The sequence below is a fragment of the Dipodomys spectabilis genome, unplaced genomic scaffold, assembly GCF_019054845.1.
Source record: "Dipodomys spectabilis isolate Male_0828 unplaced genomic scaffold, ASM1905484v1 ptg000210l, whole genome shotgun sequence".
Lineage (NCBI taxonomy): Eukaryota > Metazoa > Chordata > Mammalia > Rodentia > Heteromyidae > Dipodomys > Dipodomys spectabilis.
In genome coordinates this window covers 4,968,312-4,989,881 of record NW_024870887.1, presented here as the reverse complement: position 1 = coordinate 4,989,881, position 21,570 = coordinate 4,968,312, and the positions used below count along the sequence as shown (strand labels likewise).

The 21,570-nt window shown below is 50.2% G+C and overlaps 1 protein-coding gene across 3 annotated transcripts in view; it reads right to left on the bottom strand.

The window, feature by feature from the left end:
* Positions 1–19,202, bottom strand: part of Togaram2 (TOG array regulator of axonemal microtubules 2) — a 45,175-nt gene extending 25,973 nt beyond the window's left edge. The window contains exons 1-11 of one of the 3 annotated variants that reach the window (XM_042696772.1): positions 19,175–19,202; positions 17,145–17,258; positions 15,376–15,663; positions 13,987–14,198; positions 13,387–13,559; positions 10,738–10,784; positions 8,287–8,453; positions 5,533–5,683; positions 5,113–5,277; positions 1,786–1,939; positions 886–994 (exon numbers count right to left, since the gene is read on the bottom strand). In XM_042696772.1, coding sequence (XP_042552706.1) covers positions 886–994; positions 1,786–1,939; positions 5,113–5,277; positions 5,533–5,683; positions 8,287–8,453; positions 10,738–10,784; positions 13,387–13,559; positions 13,987–14,198; positions 15,376–15,663; positions 17,145–17,258; positions 19,175–19,202 — 1,608 coding nt within the window. The remainder of the gene's footprint in view (positions 1–885; positions 995–1,785; positions 1,940–5,112; positions 5,278–5,532; positions 5,684–8,286; positions 8,454–10,737; positions 10,785–13,386; positions 13,560–13,986; positions 14,199–15,375; positions 15,664–17,144; positions 17,259–19,174) is intronic. The other 2 variants (XM_042696773.1, XM_042696774.1) reach the window with 2 other exon arrangements.
* Positions 19,203–21,570: the final 2,368 nt, after the last annotated feature.

Sequence of the window (21,570 nt, the reverse complement as noted above, 5' to 3'; positions counted from 1 at the left end):
TCATGCTTCAAAGCCAGCCTAGGCAGGAAAGTCCATGAGACTCTTAGCTCCAGTTAACCACCAAAAAGCTACAAGTGGAGCTGTAGCTCAAGTTGTAGAGGGCCAAAAGCTTTAGAGCACAAAAGCTAGAGACAGCACCCAGGCCCTGAGTTCAAGGCCTAGTACTCACACACAGGAAGGAAAAAAGGAAGGAAGGAAGGAAGAAGGGAGGGAGGGAGGGAGGGAGGGAGGAAGGAAGGAAGGAAGGAAGGAAGGAAGGAAGGAGAAGGAAAGGGGAGGGGAGAAGGGGAGAAGGAAGGGGGAGGAGGAGAGGAGAAAGGGAAAGGAAGGGAAGGGAAGGAAAGGAAGGAAGGAAGGAAGGAAGGAAGATGAGAAGGAGGGAGAGAGGATGGGAGGGAGGGAGGAAGGAAAGGAGGGAAGGAGGGAGAGAAAAAGAAAAAGAGAGAGAAAGACACTGCAAGGCGGCATGTGAATTCATTTTGCATGGAGAAGAGCAGCAACACAGGAAGGCGCAGAGCCACAGCGCAGCCAATATGACATCCTCTGTGTGGCTACCCCACCGGCCCGCCAGAGCTTCCATTCCTGAGGACAGGGCACTTCCCACTCTTGTATCAAGCGTCCCTCAACTGCCCCCTCAGGGACCAGCCCAGGCTGAGCCCCAGCGCCATGAGAGACAGTGCTACAATGGCCTGGAGTTGGGAATCCAGTGCAGAGCATCCCATTTCTCCATTAGGTACAGGGGACAATGCAAGCTGTGACAAATGGAAGCCCAGGATTCCAAATGTTCACTGTGTCCCAGAGATGGGGGCCCTCCACGACCTTGAGCAGCTGCCCAGGGAAAGGGGGTGTGGGGATGGTGCACAAGCCGCCATGCAGAAGGCTCACCTCCCCTGCCACAGCCAAGGACACATCGTGCAGCCTCCCGGTGAGAAGGACCTCCGAATGGCAGGCTGCCAGGCGCTGGATGCTCACCAGGCCCTTCTCCTTCATCTGCCTGAGAAGCAAGGCCACTTCTGTCACAGGCAAGTGAGGAGGGAAGAGCCCTCCCCCCTCTGCAGACCAGGGGCCCCTGCATGCAACACCCCACCAACAACAACAGCAACCACAGGCAGATGGGATTCAGCCGGCTCAGAGGATTGTGAGAATCCTCACTGCTGAGGATGAGCTGGTCTGCAGGGCGCTCAGCTGGCCCTGGGCTCCAATGCCTGGGCCATGATCGGTATGGGGCAGACACCTCTGAGCCAGGATGCTTGGAGTGCAGACTGAAGATGGGGCAGATCCCTCGCTTCACCCATGACTAAGATCATGTGTGCCACCAGCCAAAGGGCAGATACCATAGAGTTTAGTCAGAAAGGGTTAGGACCTTTCTTGGTGCCCATGTTCTCAAATCAAATTCCTCCTAGCCTTGCCTGGCTCCGGCAGACCATAGGACAAGGACTCAGGCCACACATCAGAAGATAGATAGATAGATAGACAGACAGACAAACAGACAAACAGACAGATATAGATATTATATGTGTGTATGTATCTATATATGTGTGTATTTATTTATATATGTATTTGTATGTATATATAAATATACATGCATGTATCTGTGCACATGTACACACACACACACACACACACACACATACACACACACACGCACACACACCTCCTTCCATTGCACCAGAGCCCAGGAATGAACCTCCTCCCTCTGGTCCCCTCTCCCCCACCCGGTCTCCCCTCCCCTCCTCAGTCCCCCTCCCCCAGACCCCAGGGCGCACAAGGGAGATGTTTCCTCACCAGTCACTGCTGTTGAGGCACTGCAGAGCATCCATTAATCCAAGCTCTGGGTTCGAGAAGGGCCTCAACTCCCTAAAAGCTCTCAGGTCCATCTCCTCTTCCTCTTCGTCCCATTCGGGAGACCCCAAGGTGAGCACCGCAGGTAAGGAGTTAGCTGCATGCACGGGTAAAGAAACAAGCTTCACAAAGAAGACAGGCAAGTATGCCCATCGATGGCTCTTTCTCACCCTCCCAGTGCCAGGCCTGACCACAGCATAGCCCACTGTGCAGGGAGAAGGGACCCGGAAGTCCGGGAAGCCAAGTCTCAGCCTTATTCTGCCTTTTGTTGACTTTCTCTGCTCCTGCCATTGCCAACATTGTAATATTATAAACACGCTAATTTGATGTCACCTGATCAAGCCTACTAAACCCAGGACTTGCCTCTGGTCCTGCCCTGCCTGTGGTCAGGGTGAAGCCCAGTAAGTCCTCCATGAATGACAGTTTGCTCCCACCCAGGTAAGAGTGTCTGCTCCTTCCTTTCCACCATCCATGCTCATGTGAGGTTGTCTGAGCAGGAAAGTGCTCTGCTTCAGATGGCTGGAGCAAAGCCAGGACCAGCAAAAACAGCACTTGAAACAGTATTAGTAACAATCAAGGTGTGGCCACACATGCAGGAACTGACAGGAGGCAAAGAAGTGGTCTACAACCAGGGTATGTTTTTCTAGTCTCTCCTCCCTTATGGAGAGATGCCAGAACCACCATAAGGCCCTAGAAAAACTGGGGGAATTTCAGAGAGGCTGGGAGGCTGGGGGGAGGGGGAGCGAACCACCCATCGCCCCTCAGCTCCTCCATCACCCAAGAACTCCTCCAATCCTGGACTCTCCCTACCATGTCTCACTTTAGTTCTCCTCTGGGGTGATTTTTGACTATAGTACACGCAGAAGACCCCAGGTACATCTGAGTAGAGAGGTAGCCCTGTATTTAAAATCAAGACACTTAGACCCCCTTCCTGAATTCTCAGCACTACCATTGGTATATAAATTGTCTCTTGATCAGTCCTCAGGTCACCTGGTAGGTGACCCAATCTCTTGGCCTTCACAGACAGTATGAAATCCACATGGTCCACGAGGCTCTCCAGAGGCACTGGTCCATCCAGGGGAACCAAAGGGCCAATCTAGCTTCCTGACACTTGCTCTGCTTCTATATCATCCTCCTTCTATATCATCAGTGGTGCTTAGCATCCACTCAGATTTTACAATAAATACACAAAAAGCAACTGCAGGGCCACTCCAGCCGCTGGTCCCACAGGGTTGTATTTGCCTTTGCCTACCCTTGACCCTGGCAGCTTTTCAAACCGTGTCCACACAAATGACTTTGGCTCCAGGAATCCCCAATCTTTGTACACACAAAACTGAAGGAACTAAGTAGATACAGCCAATCTCACCCAAATGTCCCTGGATTCAAAAAAAGAGGGAAGAGTCTAGAATCTCATAGTATGTGTTAGAAAATCAGAGGGACCACCAACTTTATTTTGAAATTCCATCATGTCTAGCCAGGCCAAAAGTAACTGCCAGTACAAATTATAAGCAACTTAAGCTTTGGTTGTCAGGAGAGAGGAAGAGGAAGATGAGGAGAATCCAAATTCAGCTTCCAGGGAAGTTGCAAAAGCAAAGTTAGCTTTTCCTTAATTCAACAGCCTAACCTATTTAAAATCATACTTCTGCCTATCCACTTACAAATACATAGTTGAAATCGTGTGAAATAGAAACAGACCATATTAGATCAAAATCCATTAGCCAAGGTCTTAGTCTTGAGTCCACTATCACCTCAAATGACACTGGCTGATTGGATCTCTGAATCTCGCTCTGTGCCACTGTCTCTAAGGAGTGGTTGGGTTAGATAAATCAATATTTCCCAGTACCACTTTCATGATCCTTTTGGCACATCTCTTGATTATCTGTATGTTTACTCACTTATTTACTTTTCAAATGAATTTATTTTAAGGGCAAGTTTATATCTCTACCATAATAGGTATAAGATACATTATTGTTACAGTTCAAATATAAAATGTGCCCCCCAGGCTTCTGTGTTGAATTCCTAGTCCGAGGATGGTTGGGACTATTTTGAGAGGTAGCAAAGACTTAAGGAGGTAAAGCAATGAGCCAAACAAATCTTCCCTCCATTAAGTCAGGTCACAGAAATGAGAAAAAATGTAACCAATACATTAGTATTATTTATCATGGAGTAAAATATTTATCACCAAAGGAGAACGATAGCTATAAAATTACAGACAAGCTGGGCACCAGTAGCTCACACCTATAATCCTAGCTGCTGAGGAGGCTGAGATTTGAGACTCATGGTTCGAAGCCAGCCCAGGGTGGAAAAAAAAATCCCTATGAAATTCTTATTTCTAAATAACCACCAGAGAACTGGAAGTGGAGCTGTGGCTCAAAGTGGTAGAGGGCTAGCCTTGAGCAAAAGAACTCAGTGACAGTGCCCAGGCCAAGTTCAAGCTCCATGATTGACCCACCCCCCAAAAAATACAAACAGCTTTTGACATCATTAGCCTGAAGGAGGATCTCCCCATTTTTAAAAACTGGGGGGAAGGGGCGGGGAGGAAGTGCTATCAACTTGTCTTGAATTAAGACATTCTACTTGAGACAGTCAAAGAGATAGGAAGGACTGAAAAGGGAGATTAATCACTATTTACAACATCCACATTATGCTTTCAGCCACCATCATCGCCTACCACACCTCACACTAAAACTCTGAATCAGATTATTTCCAAATAAATTTGGTAACAAAAATATTTTCAAATGAAAGTTCAAGTGCTTGCCCCGTATACAAAAAAGTGAGGCCACTAAGAAGCCATCTGGTAGGATGGGACAGAGTCTCTCCAGATCCTTTGACCTTCCCTGTGGCTCTCCTGCTCCCAGTCCTTAGCCAACTCTTTCCTGCCCCAACTGTACAAAGACACAGATAGAAAGCCAAGGTTCTTCCCAGAACTGTCTTCCTCTTCTTGATATTCACAGCTTTTTCCTTGCATGCTCTCTGTCAGCATCTTTCTGGTACACTGATGACTTTTCTAAGCCCTGATGTACCAGCTGGGCAGACCTCCCCAGACATCCACAATTCTATGTGTGACAGCCTTACCATTGACAATTAATGAGTCCCAGACTGCTTCTTACCCTGGCAAGGTCACACACACACACACACACACACACACACACACACACACACACACATATCCCTTACAGGTTGCCCCTAGTCTGACATGGGCAACTGACAAGGTAGAACAGCCAGGGTCCACTTTGCTATTCCCCTAGAGCATCTCAAGGCTGCACCCACCTGAAGCATGACGGGCAAAGCTGGGCTCCTGCTTGCTGACAGGGATGCTGGGCAGGGAGGACCGGTTGGCTCTCTTCCTCAGGATGACGCCAATGTTGTTTCTGTGTGGGCTGCTCATTCCAGTAGGCACAGACTGGGTCCCACTTCCCCGGAGGGGGAGGAGGCCTGCGAAGGCAGAGAAAGTCCTAGAACTGAGCTGATCCTATATGCTCCTGTCCCCAATGTCCTCTTTTGGAAATGGACCGACCACCAAGACAGTGGACCTTACTCCCTGTCCACTCTCAGGTGGGGAGTGGAGAAGCTAAGGGAAGCCCAGGAGCGAGACAAATGTTTCCCTAGCCAGCAGGAGTCCTCTACCACACACACACACACACACACACACACACACACACACACACACACACACACACACCACAGTACCTTCCTTCACCAAGGTTCTCCGTGGACCCAGGCCCTGGGAAGCCAGTTCTCTCTCCCTCTCTGGCCCCTTTGCCCTCCGGAATGATTCCATCTCCTTCAGCTGCTTCAGCCGCATCTTCTCCTGGGCTGACTTGGAGATGGTGACTTGGACCTGGTACAGGAAAAGGCAGACTCCATTAGCCTTAGTAGTCAAATATGTGAGTGCCTCCTAGATACCAAGCACACTCTGGAAGATCAAAAAAAGCGAGTAAGTCCTGTACTCGAGAGCTTTCTGAACTGGGGCACAAACAATAAACACACAAATCTCTAATGACAGAACCATGTGCTAGAAAAAAAATTGTCACAGGGTTTTTGCTTTACATAGGAAGACCCAGAGAACTGGTTGTCTTGTACACACTTGTAATCCCAGCTACTCAGAGAAGCAGGGGCAGGAATATCTCAAGTTCAAGGCCAGCCTGGAAAAAGTTAATGAGATTCTAACAAAATGAAAATTAAAAACAAATACAAAAGAGCTGAGGTATGTCCTAAATGGTGGGACATTTGGCTACTATGTATAAGGCCCTGGATGGGTTCACTGCCTAGTACCACACAAGAAGAAAACAGGGGAAACAGAAGAAGAAGGAGAAAGAGTAGGAGGAGGTAGAAGAAAAAGAGGAGGAAAAGAAAAAGGAGAGAGAGAAAAAGAAGAAGGTGAGATAAAAAGGCAAAGGGAGGAGGAGAAAGAGGAAAAACAGGAGAGGAAGATGAAGAGAAGGAGGAGAAGAGGGAGGTCGCCTAGAGAGACTGTTTTTAGGGTGAATTTTAAGTGTAGATCTAGATTTCAGCACTCTGAGTCAAAGCAGGGATAGGACATAAGGTCAGGAGGTGGCAAACTCCGTACCACACTAGGTCTCTATAAAAGGACATTGGAGGCCATGCTGGGTTTTGAGCCTGAGGAGCAACACAATTTGACTTCAGTTTGGGGATCCTGGCTTCTCCAAAGGTCGGTTGATTTTTTTTTTTAAGTAACCTATTTTGAGGTAGTTTGAGGCTCATAAGAAGTTGTAAGAATAGGATCAATATATGCTCTTCACCCAGCTTCCAGAGGTGAGGGACATAGAACACTATTTAAGGATTATTCTGGCTGCTTCATGGAAGAGTCTAGAACAGGTGGGAGCAGAGAGAACTCTTAGGAGACCACAGGATACAGGAGCAAGAGCAAGGGAGGAAAGTTGGTCCAGGATGGTGGGACAGGTGGGGTGGGGGCATATTTCAAAAGTAGAGTTGGTTTCTTGCTGAGACAGAAGATGTAGGATACCAAGCACAAGCTCAGGATTTGGGGCCTGATTGGCTAGAAGGCCAAGGCTGCCTTTGGGGTACCATTCACTGTGTGGGGATCCTGGAGAAAAAGGTTAGGTGAGGTAAGGATCCAGGAATTGAGTCTTGGTCATGTTAGCTTTGAAATAGAATTAGATGTCTAAGTGAAGATGATGACTAGCAGGAAAGAGGTGAGTGTGGAGGTCAGGAGAAGGTTGGTAGTCCTCAGCCTAGAGACTGTACTGACAACACTGACCGGAGGGCATCCTAGGGGCTGATTAAGCCAGAGGACCAGCCCCTGGGGAACTTGGTATCTGAAGGGAAGGAGGAGGAAGAGGAGCCCTGACAGGAAGGAAGAAGCTGCCGTTCATGGAGGAAGAGCACCAAGAAAGAGCTGCCCTTGGGCTCCATCCCTGCATGGAGAATTCAAGAGGGGCATGTGCCAGATGTGTCAAAAGCAGCTCCTGGGACAAAGTGGGAGAGGACAACATTTGGGACATGAAGTCATTGGTGATCTCAGTGGGGTAGTAGGAACTAATGCCAGACTACACCACTCTCGGGAACAAATGGGAAGGGTTTGTCATGCCAAGATGAAAAAGGTAACAGAAAGCAAATGGAGGGATGATCCAGTTCGCTGCAAGACAGTAAACATGATGAAGTCAGAGCAGTGGGTGGATGGAGCCAAAGAAATAGGAGATGGCAGTGACTGAACAGAATCTTAGAATTGGGATCGTGTGGGCTTGGGGAGTGATCTGCAATATCAAGGTCTGTAGGATGATAACGGAGTGGGTGTTGGGGTGGGCTGGAGCACAAAGCCCATTTTGGTACATGGGGCTCTTATAATTATTCATCCCTCACTGCCTGCTCTAGAGTAATGCTGGTCCTTACCTTAACCCAGAATCTCCTTTTCTAACACAGCATGCACCTGGGACAGTGACTCACCAAGTTTTACTAAATGCATCCTACGTGGTGAAGAGAAGCCACCCCCCAAGGTCATCTTAGAAGTGCAAGGTATTTATCAGCCTGTCAAGCACAGTTTTGGCCATTGGCCTCAGAGTCAGCTGCCTCTCCGTTGCTATCTTGGGGGTCAGTTCAGATTACACAGCATGGTTCACCTAAGCCCTCTGGCCTCTCCCCAGCATCCTGCTTCCCTCTCACCCACGCGCAACTTTCTTCTGTCCTTCCACCTCCCAACACCACTCCTCAGCAATCTTCTGGACTCTTCTCTGCACCCAGTCCCCACTCCACTCCAATCCTATCCCTGCTTCCCTTCCTCTCCAGCCTGAATGCTCAGGGCAGCTGCTTAAGCTCTTCCTGGCTCTGCCCCAGTTCCCCACCAGCTGGCCCCTCACATTTGGGAACATGCTTTGTTCATTTATTTTCCCTCCTCCTCTCCCTCCTCCTCCTCCTCCTGTTCCTCCTCCTGTTCCTCCTCCTTGTCTTTCTCTTCCCAGATACCTTGGAGCTGATCTCCTTCTGGTCCTCTTCTTTCCACAAGGGGTGGGCTTCTTTGGCATGGCCAAAGGAGAATGCTGTCAGTATAGGAGTAGACTGTGATGAAGCCAGGGGCTTCTCAGGGGCTACCGAAGACTTGTCCCTCACAGGTGGGGCCAGAGGTTTGGGGTCTAAGGAGTCAAGAGAAAAGATGGAGCTGAGGACAGCCCAGCACCCAGGGCTGCCCCTGAGCTGACCTGTGGCTGGTAGGACTTGACTGGCCAAGCACTCCACAGAGCAGCACTGGCAAGGTTGCTAAGGATCACATCACAGTCCCTTCATCCATCCACCTAGTCATTCATTCATTCACTCATTCAGCAAGCAAGCATTGCATAGCTTATTCTAAAAGGAGGAAGGGGCTGGGCAGGAAGATGAAAACTCCAACTGTCCTTCCAGCCATTTTCTACCACCCCAGCCAAGCTGGAAGGGACCAGAAAAGTTACTAACCCTAGCTGGGCACTGGTAGCTCACGCCTGTAATGCTAGCTAATCAGGAGGCTGAGAGCTGAGGATCTCTGTTCAAAGCCAGACTGGGCAGGAAAGTCCCGTGAGACTCTTAGCTCCAATTCACCAGAAAACCAGAAGTGGCGCTGTGGCTCAAGTAGTAGAGCACTAGCCTTGAGCTGAAGAGCTGAGGGACAGCATCCAGGCCTAGAGTTCAAGTCCTATGACTGATGGAAAAAAAAGAAAAAAGAAAGAAAAGCTACTAGCCCTAGTCTAGTTCTCTTATTCCACACATGGGAAAGCTGAGGCACAGTGACCTTCAGGTGTTTTTGTGACTGATAAAATACAACTTCACTTTTAAACATTAACTCCATAGTATCTTTTACTATTGATTTCCCAATCAATGGATATTCTAGGGACAAGGCCAGGCTAGGTTCCTTAACCTTCTCATAAAGTTCAGAGTATAATGACCTTGGGAGAGCCTGCTAATCAGGAGGATGGAGGCCACCATCTGGCGATGCCTGAGGCTACAAGGGGCATCTGGAGCCTGGTCTCTTGCCCAGTTTCCTGGGTACCAAGGCTTCTGCTAGCCCAGACCTTCTGCAAAGGCTTCCTCTGTTTGGGGGGGGGGGGAGGCAGGGAGAAGAATCAGGGCCAAGGGGCAAAAGGAAAGTGGAACACAGATGGCTCATGCCTGTTATCTTAGCTACTCAGGAATCATGGTTCAAAGCCAGCCTGGGCAGGAATTAACCACCAAAAAGCCAGAAATAGAGTTATGAGTCAAGTGGTAGGGTGTTAACCTGGAGCAAAATAAAAGTTCAGGGTCAATACTTAGGCCCTGAGTTCAAGCCCCAGGACTCATAAACACACACACACAGACACACACAGACACACACACACACACACACACACACACAAATCAGAAGGCAGGGCAGAGGGTGCAGGTGCTCAGAGGCTACCTGGCCAGGGCAAGGTCTGCAGGAATGCCCTGAGATTTGGGGCAGTTTCAGCTATAGTAACCCCACAGCCCCATGGCCCCACAGCCCCATGGCTATGTGTTAGATGAGTTAGAGGTACTGAGCCGTATCAACCCCAGCTGACATCCTGGTGTGTCCGGGTGACAGAGAATCCTCTAAGGACTTTTCCATATCCTCTCCCTCCCTTAAAGCTGTAAGGGACCCCTGGAAAGCCTCATCCAAAGAGTTTGCCCCACCCACAGGGACAGGGCTTCTGTGCCCAAATATCCAAGCCAACCATCTCAGGGGGAGCACATGAAAGAAATGTGGGGCACCACACGCATGGCTGGAGGCTGCCCGAGATCACTGCACACACAGACCGGCGAGGGAGCAGGGGAGAAGCCCCACGTTCAGGGGCCCTGCCAGGCTTGCCTCTGGGGCCTCTTTGGGAAGCAGCCCCACCCCGCCACCTGCTGTATACCTTGCTGAGCTGATTAGCAGGGACCTGCCAGGAAGCTGGTCATCCTCCCACCCTTCAACACAGCAGCCGCTGCCAACTCCCTCTACCCACAGCCTGGATTCAGAGTGGCCCCTCGCCCGGCCTGCTTCCCCTGTCCCATAGCCATTCCTGCGGTCAGCCTCTCTGCAGGAGCCGGTCATCCCTCCTCCCACCTCCTTCCTCCCTGTGGAACCCTGAAGGGTTTGTGGGATGTGCTTTAATGCCTCACTCTATCCAGTAAGAGCAAGTCTACTTTCTTAAATCCAAGCAAGGGGACATTGCTCAGTGTGTCAAAAGGTTCCACTCTAGAGCCATGAGGCCCACGTGCAAATCTGAAGCTCACAAATCAGGAGAGCGCCATCACCCTTACATGGGCCATTTTGAGCTATAGACCTGGTATCAACCTGTCCAGTGTGGCAGACACCACCAGTAATCACTGCCTCTATTCCCACCCTTGACCCAGACCCACTGCGTAAGCCGCAGATACAAAACAAGGCGACATAGGGAGAATACATACCCAGAGATTTAGGGGTCTTCTCCTGAGGCCCACTCTCCTGAACCAATCTGAAAAAGAATGAGGAAAAAGAACTCAGTAAGGCGGAGATGCTGGGATAAAGAGCCCAGGGTAGCTCCAGGAGGGGGCAACCTTGTGATGGGAAACACAGGAGAAGAGGTTGGTATCCAGGTCAAAGCAGGAAAGGCAGCTCCTTCCACAAACGCAGGCGTGGCTGAGCAGCTGCAGGGCCAGGTGAGGCTGGGAGTTCAGCCTGACTTTCCTGGCTGGGCGGCCATCTCTTCTCCAGGCAGCAGCCTCCACATGGGAACTGTGGAAGAAAACTCTGCCCCTGCTGTGAACTCCAGGCCTGTGCAGCATAGGAAGGTGAATTGTTCCACAGTTCAGACAACGCTGAGCTCAAGTTCTGTAAACTTCCCTGCTCTCAGGGAGCTCAGAGACCCCTAATTATCTTTTCCTCCCTTCTTCCAACCTCCAGTGGAATTAGGAGGGCTTGGTAAGTCCTCACTGTTTGAGGCTAAAAGCTCAGTCCTGATCACACACAGGAAAAGAAGACAGGGACATTCATAAGACTGGTCTTCATTGTTACTTTTTTTTTATTATTATCCATTAATAGTATAAGGGGTTTCAGTATAATCATTGACATTATAACTTCCTTTTTGTTGTTGGTGGTGGTGGTCTGGGGTTTGAACTCAGCACCTAGGCACTGTCCCTGAGCTCTTGCTCAAGGCTAGTGCTCTACCTCGTTGAGACACAGCACCACTTCCAGTTTCTGGTGGTTCATTGGGTTCGATTCCTCAGCACCACATAAACAGAAAAAGGCAGAAGTGGCACTGTGGCTCAAGTAGTAGAGCACTAGCCTTGAGCTGAAGAGCTGAGGGACAGTGCCCAGGCCCAGAGTTCAAGTCCCACAACTGACCAAAAAAAAAAAGGATCTAAGGGAATGTGAAAACAAGCACATTCAGAATAAGTCAAAATTGATGCTGGCATTTGAAGACCAGGATGAACACCCACAACTTGATGGAAATAGGAGATCCTGGGAAGGGGGCGCAGTTTGCCATGATGATGGTGAATCCTCCTCTTCCTTCTGACATTGCTATGCCTTTGCCAGGAGAAACTGGAGCTACCCAGTAGAAAGATGGACCTCCAAGGAGATGCCAGGGACAGAACGAGAAAGGTGAAGTCACCGGGCACCAGTGGCTCACACCTGTCATCCTAGCTACTCAGGAGGCTGAGATCTGAGGATCATGGTTCAAAGCCAGCCCAGGCAGGAAACTCAGAGACTCTTATCTCCAATAAACCACTCAGAAAACCAGAAGTGGCGCTGTGGCTCAAGTGATGGAGTGCTAGCCTTGAGCTGAAGAGCTGAAGAACAGCGCCCAGGCCCAGAATTCAAGCCCCACAACTGACAAGAAAGAAAAAAAAAAAAAACAAGAAAGGTGAAGGCACCCATATCTACTGGTCCTGGAGGCCAAGGCACAGAGCACCTGGAAAAAACAAGGCCAGTCCTGCAATGAACCCTAGGAATGGCCAGATTTCCATAACTGGTGCAGAGAGCCTTCAGGAGACTGCCTAGAAGGCCCAGAACTAGATACAAAATGAGGAAGGAGAAAAGTCCAAAACTCAACAATACAAAGGAGGCAAGAAAGTCACAAGGAATGAGTTAGAGCGGGGCGCTGGTAGTTCAGTAGTCTTAGCTGCTCAGGAGGCAAAGGTCTGAAGACTACAGTTCAAAGCTAGTCCCAGCAGAAAAGCCCATAAACCTCTTATCTCCAAATAATTATGGTTTAAAAAAATAATCGTCAATTAATTTTGGTTAAAAAAAATGCCAGCTGGGTGCTGGTAGCTCACGCCTGTAATCCTAGCTACTCAGGAGACTGAGATCTGAGGATCATGGTTCAAAGCCAGCTCACGAAGAAAAGTCTGTGAGACTCTGATCTCCACTAAAAAACTGGAAGTGGCACTGTGGCTCAAAAGGTAGAGCACTTTCCTTGAGCTGAAGAGCACAGGGACAGCATCCAGGTCCAGAGTTCAAGCCTCATGACCAACAACAAAAAAAAAGCCAGAAGTTGAGGTGTGGTTCAAGTGCTAGAATGCTACCCTTGGACCAAAAAAAAGCTCAAGGACAGCTCCCAGACCCTGAGCCCTAGGACCAGTACACACACACACACACACACACACACACACACACACACACACACACACACACACGAAAATAGAATAAAAAAAATGTTCTGACCACACACACAGATCTACACAGGCACAGATGTACAACCATGATTGTGTCCTTAGTATTCGTCAATGAAGAAATTCACAATAATGAAGTGCTTCTGTCAAACACAATCACATTCTAAAATAACTTGTATTTTATTCCTCACTGCAGCCAGCCCATACACTAAGAAACTGTAGCAGAGAATCATGGGATATTGTTGGTTGTACCATCATCCCAGATTCCTGGAGCCCAGAATCAGAAAAGACCCAGCAACAATTCTGTGGTTTCCTTAACTCCAAGGCTTATGGGTAGAAGACCCTACTCCTCACACCCAGTGTCTTTACCATGGAGGCTCAGCCACAAAGAGCCTGAGTGGATCTTAGAAGATTGGAAGAAAGAAAGACTACAAGGTAGCCTTCACGATGTGTGGGGTCTCTTACCGTGTGTGGGGGGCCCTCAGTCCTGTGAGGTCATCCTGGCCTGATGCCAAGGGACTGGACATGGAGGGCCCTGTCTGCGTCTCAGTCTTGGGGATGGGAGGGATCACCAGGCCGCCCAGCGACTTGTGCATCTTCTCGTCATTGCAGTGCAGATATTGTTGGGAAATCTGCACCTGGGAGCAGAAGGGTTCTGGTCCATGAGAGCATCCCTGGCTGGATGCTCCATGCCCCGGCACCTCACAGAGGATGCCCCCTCTGCCCAGAAGTGTGCTCTGGTTTTCCTGTGCAGCTGCCCAAAGCTGGGTCCCTGAGGAAGCGTCTGGCTCCCTCCACAGTCAGACTGGGAAGCTTTGTGAACATTTTCTGTCTGGGTTGTTTTGGTCTTTTCATTTTAGAATTGGACGTATCTAATCCAAAGCTCTGTTTGTATAGATGTACAAAAGGGAGCCCAGAGAGGGTAGCCCTGAGCCCCTCCTAATGCCACCCCTACCCTTCAGGGAAGTGTCTGGACCCTCCCAGACATGCCCAGGGCATGGGAACAGGGACTGGTAAAGGATGAAAGACTGAAGATGGAGACTCAGAGCGGTAGAAGGGCCTTACCTGCTGAGCTCCGGCTCTCAACTCCTGGGGCCCCTGCCTGCTCCTGGGCGGGTCCAGTTCCTTCTCCTGGGCTCCGCTGGCCTCAGGAGTGGTGGGGATGCTCTGGATGGGAGGCATCGGCCTGGGTGCCCTCAGCAGCCTCTGAGAGGTGGTGCGGGGGACGGTGCTCCTCAGAGGAACTCCTTTGGGGCCTCCAATGGGATCCAGAGAAGCTATGCATTATAGGGGGTTAAGAAGCTAGCTCAAAAAGAACGGGGAGTAGAGGGGGATCCCCGCACTAACTAGGAGAAGGCTGGGATATCCTGAAGGAAGCCCCACTGATGAGCAGAGCGGGTCCTCAGCCCCACAATCAGCAAGGCACTGAGCAAGCAGTACTGAGAGTCCTTTCCCATTCCTATAGAGTTTGCCAGAACTATCGATCAAAGTCATTTCAATCTAAGTCAGGCACCAATGGCTCACACCTGGAATCCTAACTACTTAGGGGTCTCAATATAGATCTGAATATAGCAGTTTGAAGCCAGCCCAGGAAGACAAATCTGAGAGACTCTTATCTCCAATTAACAAGCAAAAACCAGAAGTATGGCTCAAATGAGAGAGCTCCATCTTTGAGCAAAAACCTAAAGGAGAGTGTCCTGGTTCAAGCCCTCGTACTGGAACAAAAATCATCATAATAAGATAAGATAGATGAAATGAAATTCAGAGGCAGTGTGAGTACAAAGGAGTTAAAATCAGCATGAGGTTCAGAGGGAAGACTGCAGGCTCTGGTTCTGGAGAGACGCTGCGTGACCCCTGCACTCCTTTGTAAAATAAGATATCCACAAAGACTGGGCCAGGCATATTGGCACCTAACTGTAATCACAGTTACTCAGGAGGCAGAGGCAAGAGAATATCGAAATGAGACCCTAACTCAAAAAACAAAATTCAAAAGCCAAAGAGCTAGAAACATGGCTCAAGTAGTGGACTGTACACATGGCATGTTCCAGGGCCTGGGTTCAATCATACACATACACACACACACACACACACACATCAATAACACCATACGACACCATTACAAATACTGCCTGTCAGCTTGTACTCAGCACATGACAAATCAATTCCTTCTGCTTCCCCTTTCTTTACAGCTAATGATGTGGGGTGCAGTTCTCTCAAACCCTCTAACACAGCCTAAAAGTTACACCAGCACACTTGTAGCTTTCTGTTTCATTCTCATAGCCCCCTGTGCCACCCTGGCTGTATAGCAGCAGCCCCCTTGGCAACTTGATGGACACCCACCCACCAACCCTGCTCCTTCTAAGTCATCTGCTACCAGCTGATCCTCACACCCTGGCTGGTCTGGAACCACGGACCCTGGGGGGAGGCGGGGGCAAGGCCAAGGCCTAGGCTCACCTCCAGAAGATGCTGCCATGCCCTCTGACAGCCTCCTCTTCTTGAGCTTCTCCTTGATCTGCATGGTGTCCTGGGCCACGCTGTTAACCTCCGACTCCAGTGAAAGGATGGGCACCAGGGGGTGAGGCCCCAAAGGCAGAGCACCAAGGGTCCTGGGATGGCCGTTCCTGGCCTGCCAGCTTTTCGGAGTGGTGTCTAGTTTAAGGCTTCCAGGGTCCCCATGTCCACTCAAGAGCTGTGATGGAGTCTCTCTGCTCAGCAGGACATTCGGCAGAGGCTGGAGGGGACCTGAGGGAGACACAGTGACTTGGCACACTGAGCCCAAGATGGCACCCATTGTGGGAGTGAAGCCCAGTCATTCTGTGCCTCTGTCCTTCCTAGGAGCATTCACTACATCAACAATGTCTATGAAGCACCTGGCCTGAAAGTGCTCGTATGCAGTCCTATCCAAGCACAGATAAGAGGCCCTACATCATGAAGGAAAGCCATCTGCCCCAAGACCACCTTCACCAAGCCTCAAGACCCAACAAATTTGTCCAATACCATTGAGCACTTATTTTACCAAATACAAATGGAGAGGAAAAGTCAGGTAAGCTTAAAGTAAGCCATGCTTGCAACCAACTACTCATCCAACCATGTTTTGTGCATGTATGTGAGTGTGTGTGTGTGTGTGTGTGTGTGTGTGTGTGTGCAAACACACACGCACATGCGCCAGTAATAGGACTTGAACTCAATGCCTAGGAGTGTTGTTTAGATTTTTTTCACTCAAGGATGGCACTCAACCTCTTGAGCCACACCTCTACTTATGGATTTTTGCTGGTTAATTGGACACAAAAATCTCACAGACTTTCTTGCCTGGGCTAGCTTCAAACCTCAGTCTTCTAATCTCAGCTTCCTGAGTAGTAGCTTATAGGAGATGACAGGCATGAGCCACTGGCATCTGACTATTCAACTACATTTAATTTGCACCTACAAAGCTGGGCACTGGAGGCTCACACCTATAAGCCTAGCTGAGATCTCAGGAGATTGAGATCTGAAGATCGTGGTTCAAAGCCAGCCTGGGCAGGAAAGTCCATGAGACTCTTAGCGCCAATTAACCACCAGAAAACCAGAAGTGGAGCTGTGGCTCAAAGTGGTAGAGCACTAGCCTTGAGCAAAAAGTGCTCAGTGACAACGCCCAGACCCCAAGTTCAAGCCTCACAACTGACAAAATAAAAATTTTTAAAAATTAATTTAAAAAATAGGCATCTACATGACTCTGAGACCATGTAGTCAGTGGATTTATAGCTATGGCTCCTGTTTCTTTGCAATGGCAAAGGACCGCCTGCCACTGGGCAGCCAGAAAGAAGTCCCACTGAGGTACTGCTGTGCTGGCAATGCCCACTTAGTACCCACCCCATAGCCAGTTCCCTCCTGGATCCCCAGGCACAGGCCTGGCCTAGCCAGGGCATGTGGGGCTCCCTCCAGGTTCCCAGGAGAGCCGGGCAATGCTGGAAGCCTTATGTCTGGGCTGTCCGTTTGTACAGCTCCCCTGAGGCACAAAGCAGAATAACTGAGTTTTAAGCAGGGACCACTGTGAAAGCAACACCTGCTGTAGCTTGAGAATGCCCACACATCCACACACCCTCATTTCCCCCTCCAGGCTGGGCTCCTGCTCTGCCCTGTGGTCAGCTGCCAAGGAAGCTCCTCCTCGTCTTCAGAGAGGCCCCCAGGGCCTTTTCTGGCTATTTGGTGTGGCTCAGTCACCAGGCTGGGTCCTCCCATTTTACCTTCACCATAAGCCGGCAGGCTGGAGTTGATGTTTGCAGGTGGGGGAACTCGGGGCCCAGCACTGGTCCGGGGGACACTCCCGCAGTACACGGCCACTGGAGCCAGAACCTTGGCTGGGGACAGAAGCACAGGGGATCCATGCTTTAGAGTTCCCTAAAGCCAGGACTAGGGCTCCGAGAGCCTGGCCCAGCCCCCATACCAGAGCCTGGTCTACCAACAGGCAAAGTACTGCCATGTCCACTGACTTCTACCAACCAACCCTGCTGACTCTAGCCTCTCAGCCAGCACCCTCTCCCTCCTCACCCTCTGCCTGCCTGTCTGATTCCTCCCTCCTGGCTTTGTGTCAACCCCCACATTGTGTCAGTCTCCTTCGTGAGCTCCCCTCCTTCCTCATCCATCGGTGCAGATGTGATTGAACGCAGCACAGTCTCTGTTGCATATCTCGCTCTCATTGCTTTCAGGGACACTTCCTCCCAGCCACCTGCTGCAGTAGCCCCCTAAGCAGCAAAGCTCTACAGCCCTAACTGCAGACTATCTTCTTTCCTGGCTACCCAGCCCTCCTTTTGGAAGTCCTCAAGCATCTGTCTTCCCTCCAAGTCTCCTGAATCAGCAGATGGTATCCTTTACCACCTCACGCTCCATTAGCCCCTGCTCTGGGAAGGGGCTCTGGCTCTGAGAGCCAGGCAGACCCAACTCTCAAGGAGACTGGAAGTCCAGTGGTAAATGGCAATGAGAAACAAGCAGTGACAGCCTAGGGTATGAGCCTTGGCCAGGGACAGGGGACTGGGAAGGCTTCCCAGAGAGGGAGACTGTGGAACTGAGACCAGAGCAGGAGCCCGGAAAAGAGGAGAAAGAAGCTCAACTAATAAATTTGGTCCTTTAGGAAGCCTTCTCCTGGTCCAGTGTGGTAGTTCATACCTAGAATCCCAGCTAGTCAGGAGGCAGAGGGAGGAGAATCATGATCAAGCAAAAATTAAGACCCTATCTGAAAAACAAAGCAAAAAGGGCTGGGGGTGTGGCTCAAGAAGTAGAACATTTGCCAGAGAGTATGAGGATAACCCCAGTAACTCCAAAAATAAATGAATGGATAAATGTATATGATAAAATATAAGAACAAATAAAAATTAGAGAAGGAAGGAAGGGAGGGAGGGAGGGAGGGAGAGAGGGAGGGAAGGAGGGAGGGAGGGAGGGAGGAAGGAAGGAAGGAAGGAAAGAAGGAAGGAAGGAAGGAAGGAAGGAAGGAAGGAAGGAAGGAAGGAAGGAAGGAAGGAAGGAAGGAAGCTTTCCTGTATCCACCAGCCCCAAGCAGTCCTCCACCTGGCACTCTTCCCCAGCCTCTCACCCTCTGCCCTACCTTGAGTTACTTGCTACTCAGTAGGCACTTGGCAAATGTTAGTGCTGTACCGTCATGGCTCCGCCCTTCCCAAGCTTATCTTAGGACCATCCATGGGCTCCTAATCTACCACCCATCGAAGCCCCTACACAGGCGGGAACAGCCCCCATCCCTCTAGCTGGAGGGCCCTGAGATCAGGTCCCAGGAGTCTATAATCTTAGTTCTGTCACTGTGAGACCTTGAGGAAAGAAGCTAACCTCTCTGGACCTCAGTTCCCACATCAACAAAACAGAGCAGCCAGGCCTCACCATAATAATCGAAGATCAGCCATTCCCGGTTCTCTAACATCCTTCCAAAAATCACCTGGCCCCCTCCGGGGTTAAGCAGCGCTGCCCCCAATAAGCAGCCCATCTGAGCGAGGACAGATCCCCTCATCTCCAGCAGAAATCAAGGCCCTTGATCACTGCTGTTTATAGTACTGGCTCCTCCAGCAGCCCGCCCACCTGCCTCCAAGAGGAGAGGAGAAGCTCAGGTGGAGGTGAAACTCAGGTGGTGGGCCAGGGGTCTGCCAGCCAGGCAAGCCAGTGAGCGGGGAGGACCAGCATCAACACATGGAGACCACCCAGCTGCTTCTCTTGAGCAGAGCATGACAAGGAAGCCGAAGTATTCAAGGAAGATGACCATCTATGATCTCACCTGGAGGGACACCATCACGAGTGCCCATGACCCCACTGGAGAAGGTGCCTGCGAGGTGGTCTAGAGGTAACAGCTACTCCCAGGCTGTGAGTGAAGGCCACAGGGATCCAGAGGGTGCTGACCTGTGACATCCAGGGACCTGTGGTAATAGAACAAGACATTAACCCTTTTTATTTTTATTTTATTTTTACCAGTACTAGGACTTGAACTCAGGGCCTGAGTGCCATCCCTTCACTTTTATGCTCAAGACTGGCACCACACCTCCAGTTTCTGCTGCTTGGTGGTTAAATGGAGATAAGAGTCTTACAGACTTTCTTGCTGGGTTGTCTTCGAACCACGGTCCTCAGATCTCAATCTCCTGAGTAGCTAGGATTACAACTGTGAGCCACCAGCACCGGGTTTGAAATAAACTCTTTAAATCACTTCCCAGCCATCCACCACAGACAAAAGCCTGCCTGTAGTGAGCGCATCTACCACTGGATTCAAGTGGTCCAGGTGTCTTTTTCTGACCTTCAGACTTGCAGATACTTCCATGCCCAAAGACTACTGGACTCCCAGAGAAGAGTCCATTATGAAGAGTGTCATCAAAAGTCAATCATCACTAGGTGCTGGTGGCTCACACCTGTAATCCTCGCTACTCAGGAGACTGAGATCTGAGGATCATGATTCAAAGCTTACCCCTGCAGGAATGTCTGTGAGACTCTTATCTCCAATTAACCACCAGAAAATGGGAAATGGCACTGTGGCTCAAAGTAGAAGAGCACTAGCTTTAAGCAAAAGAGCTCAGGGACAGCACGCAGGCCCTGAGTTCAAGCCCTAGGATGAACACAATTAAAATAACCAATCACTCTGTCATCCTGTCACTGCAAGTTTAGGGTCTCAGGGGAGGTAAAATTGGCACTACTTTCCACTGTTTTCTATCTTCCTCTGCCAGCTGCACAGATGCTGCATTCCCTCAGGGCCACCTCACTGTCCTGTAGCTAACTAAGCCTTTTCTCCTGCTCACTTAAACCTTCAGGCTCAGCCATTGGCTCTGGCCCTTGACCTAACTTCACTTTCCCTGTGACCCAGATCTCTCTGCAGGCTCTGGGATACTATGAATTCCTTGCTGAAATAAGGATGGCAGGTCAAGGAGGTGGACCGCAGAGCCAGCCAGCACTAAGCAAGGTAATCAGGGTCACCTGAGACCCTATCTCCCACTTTCTACTCCAGAGAGAAAGTGCTTTCCAGACATCATCTGGGAACAGGTCCTGACTCTGTGCCAACTTCTTTGTGGAGCAACAAATCCCAGCTCAGGAACTGAGAAATCTGCCTTCTGCCTAGAAACCAGCCTGCCACAGGCTCCTCCCTAGCCCCAGAGGGCAGAACAGCACCTAGCAACCCTCTGGCCCAACAGGTTGCTTCTCAGCTAGCTGATGGGCCCATCTCTACCCCAGGCCAGCTCTGCCTAGCCCAGGTCAGGCCTGGCTGTCTCCCTGCTTAGTACCTCAAGTGTCTTGGCTCTTTGTCCAAAGAGAGCTTTCCTCGGGTGATTCCCTGTCGAGTGACTACAGGAATAAGGAAATTTTGATTGAGCTAGTCCCTAGTGGCACATGCCTGTGGTCGAAGGGCTGAGGCAGAGGATTGTAAGTACTAGGTCAACCTAAGAGTAAGATCCTACATTTAAAAAGGTGGGGTGGGGGATTTAAAATGGGCCCTGTTGGCTCATGCCTATAATCCCAGATACTCAGGAAGCTGAGATCTGAAGATTTGGGGTTGAAGCCAGCCCAGGAAGAAAAATCTATGAGACTCTTACCTCCAATTAACCAGCAAAAAGCTACAGACAGATGCATGGCTCAAGTGATAGAGTACAAAAGCTAAAAAAAGTGTTGAGGCCCTGAGTTCAAATCCCAGAACCAGCACACGTAATATCCCACACACACACCCCCACCCCAGGATAACCAGTCAGGATCCATGTCCCAACTGTGACCATCAGAATCAGGAATTCCAGCCCCGGTGGACAGAGCTCTGGGCTCTCTGGACATTTCTCAGCATGCTATTCAACCCCAGGCTGGAGTCACTGAGGTCTGTGATTCCTGGTGCTGCTCAGGGCACGGAGGTGTGACTCCCCTGCGGGACTAGTCAACCCTGGCCCCAAGAGCCGAAACCCGCTGCTGACTCTGGTAATCAGGATTTGGTCCGCACTTCTCCATGTTCCACATCATCCCAAGTGGCTGACACCTCCACTGTCCTCCTCAGTTTCCCACTCAGGGACTTCGGTGGAGGGAGAAGAGTGACTGTGGTCTATGGCTACAGAGCTTCCATGGTGACCGCACCACAGGAATGAAGCCAGGTGGCATGAGGGACTCGGGTTGCAAGTGGAAACAAAGCGAGGACCGGCCCACAGGCCCACAGGA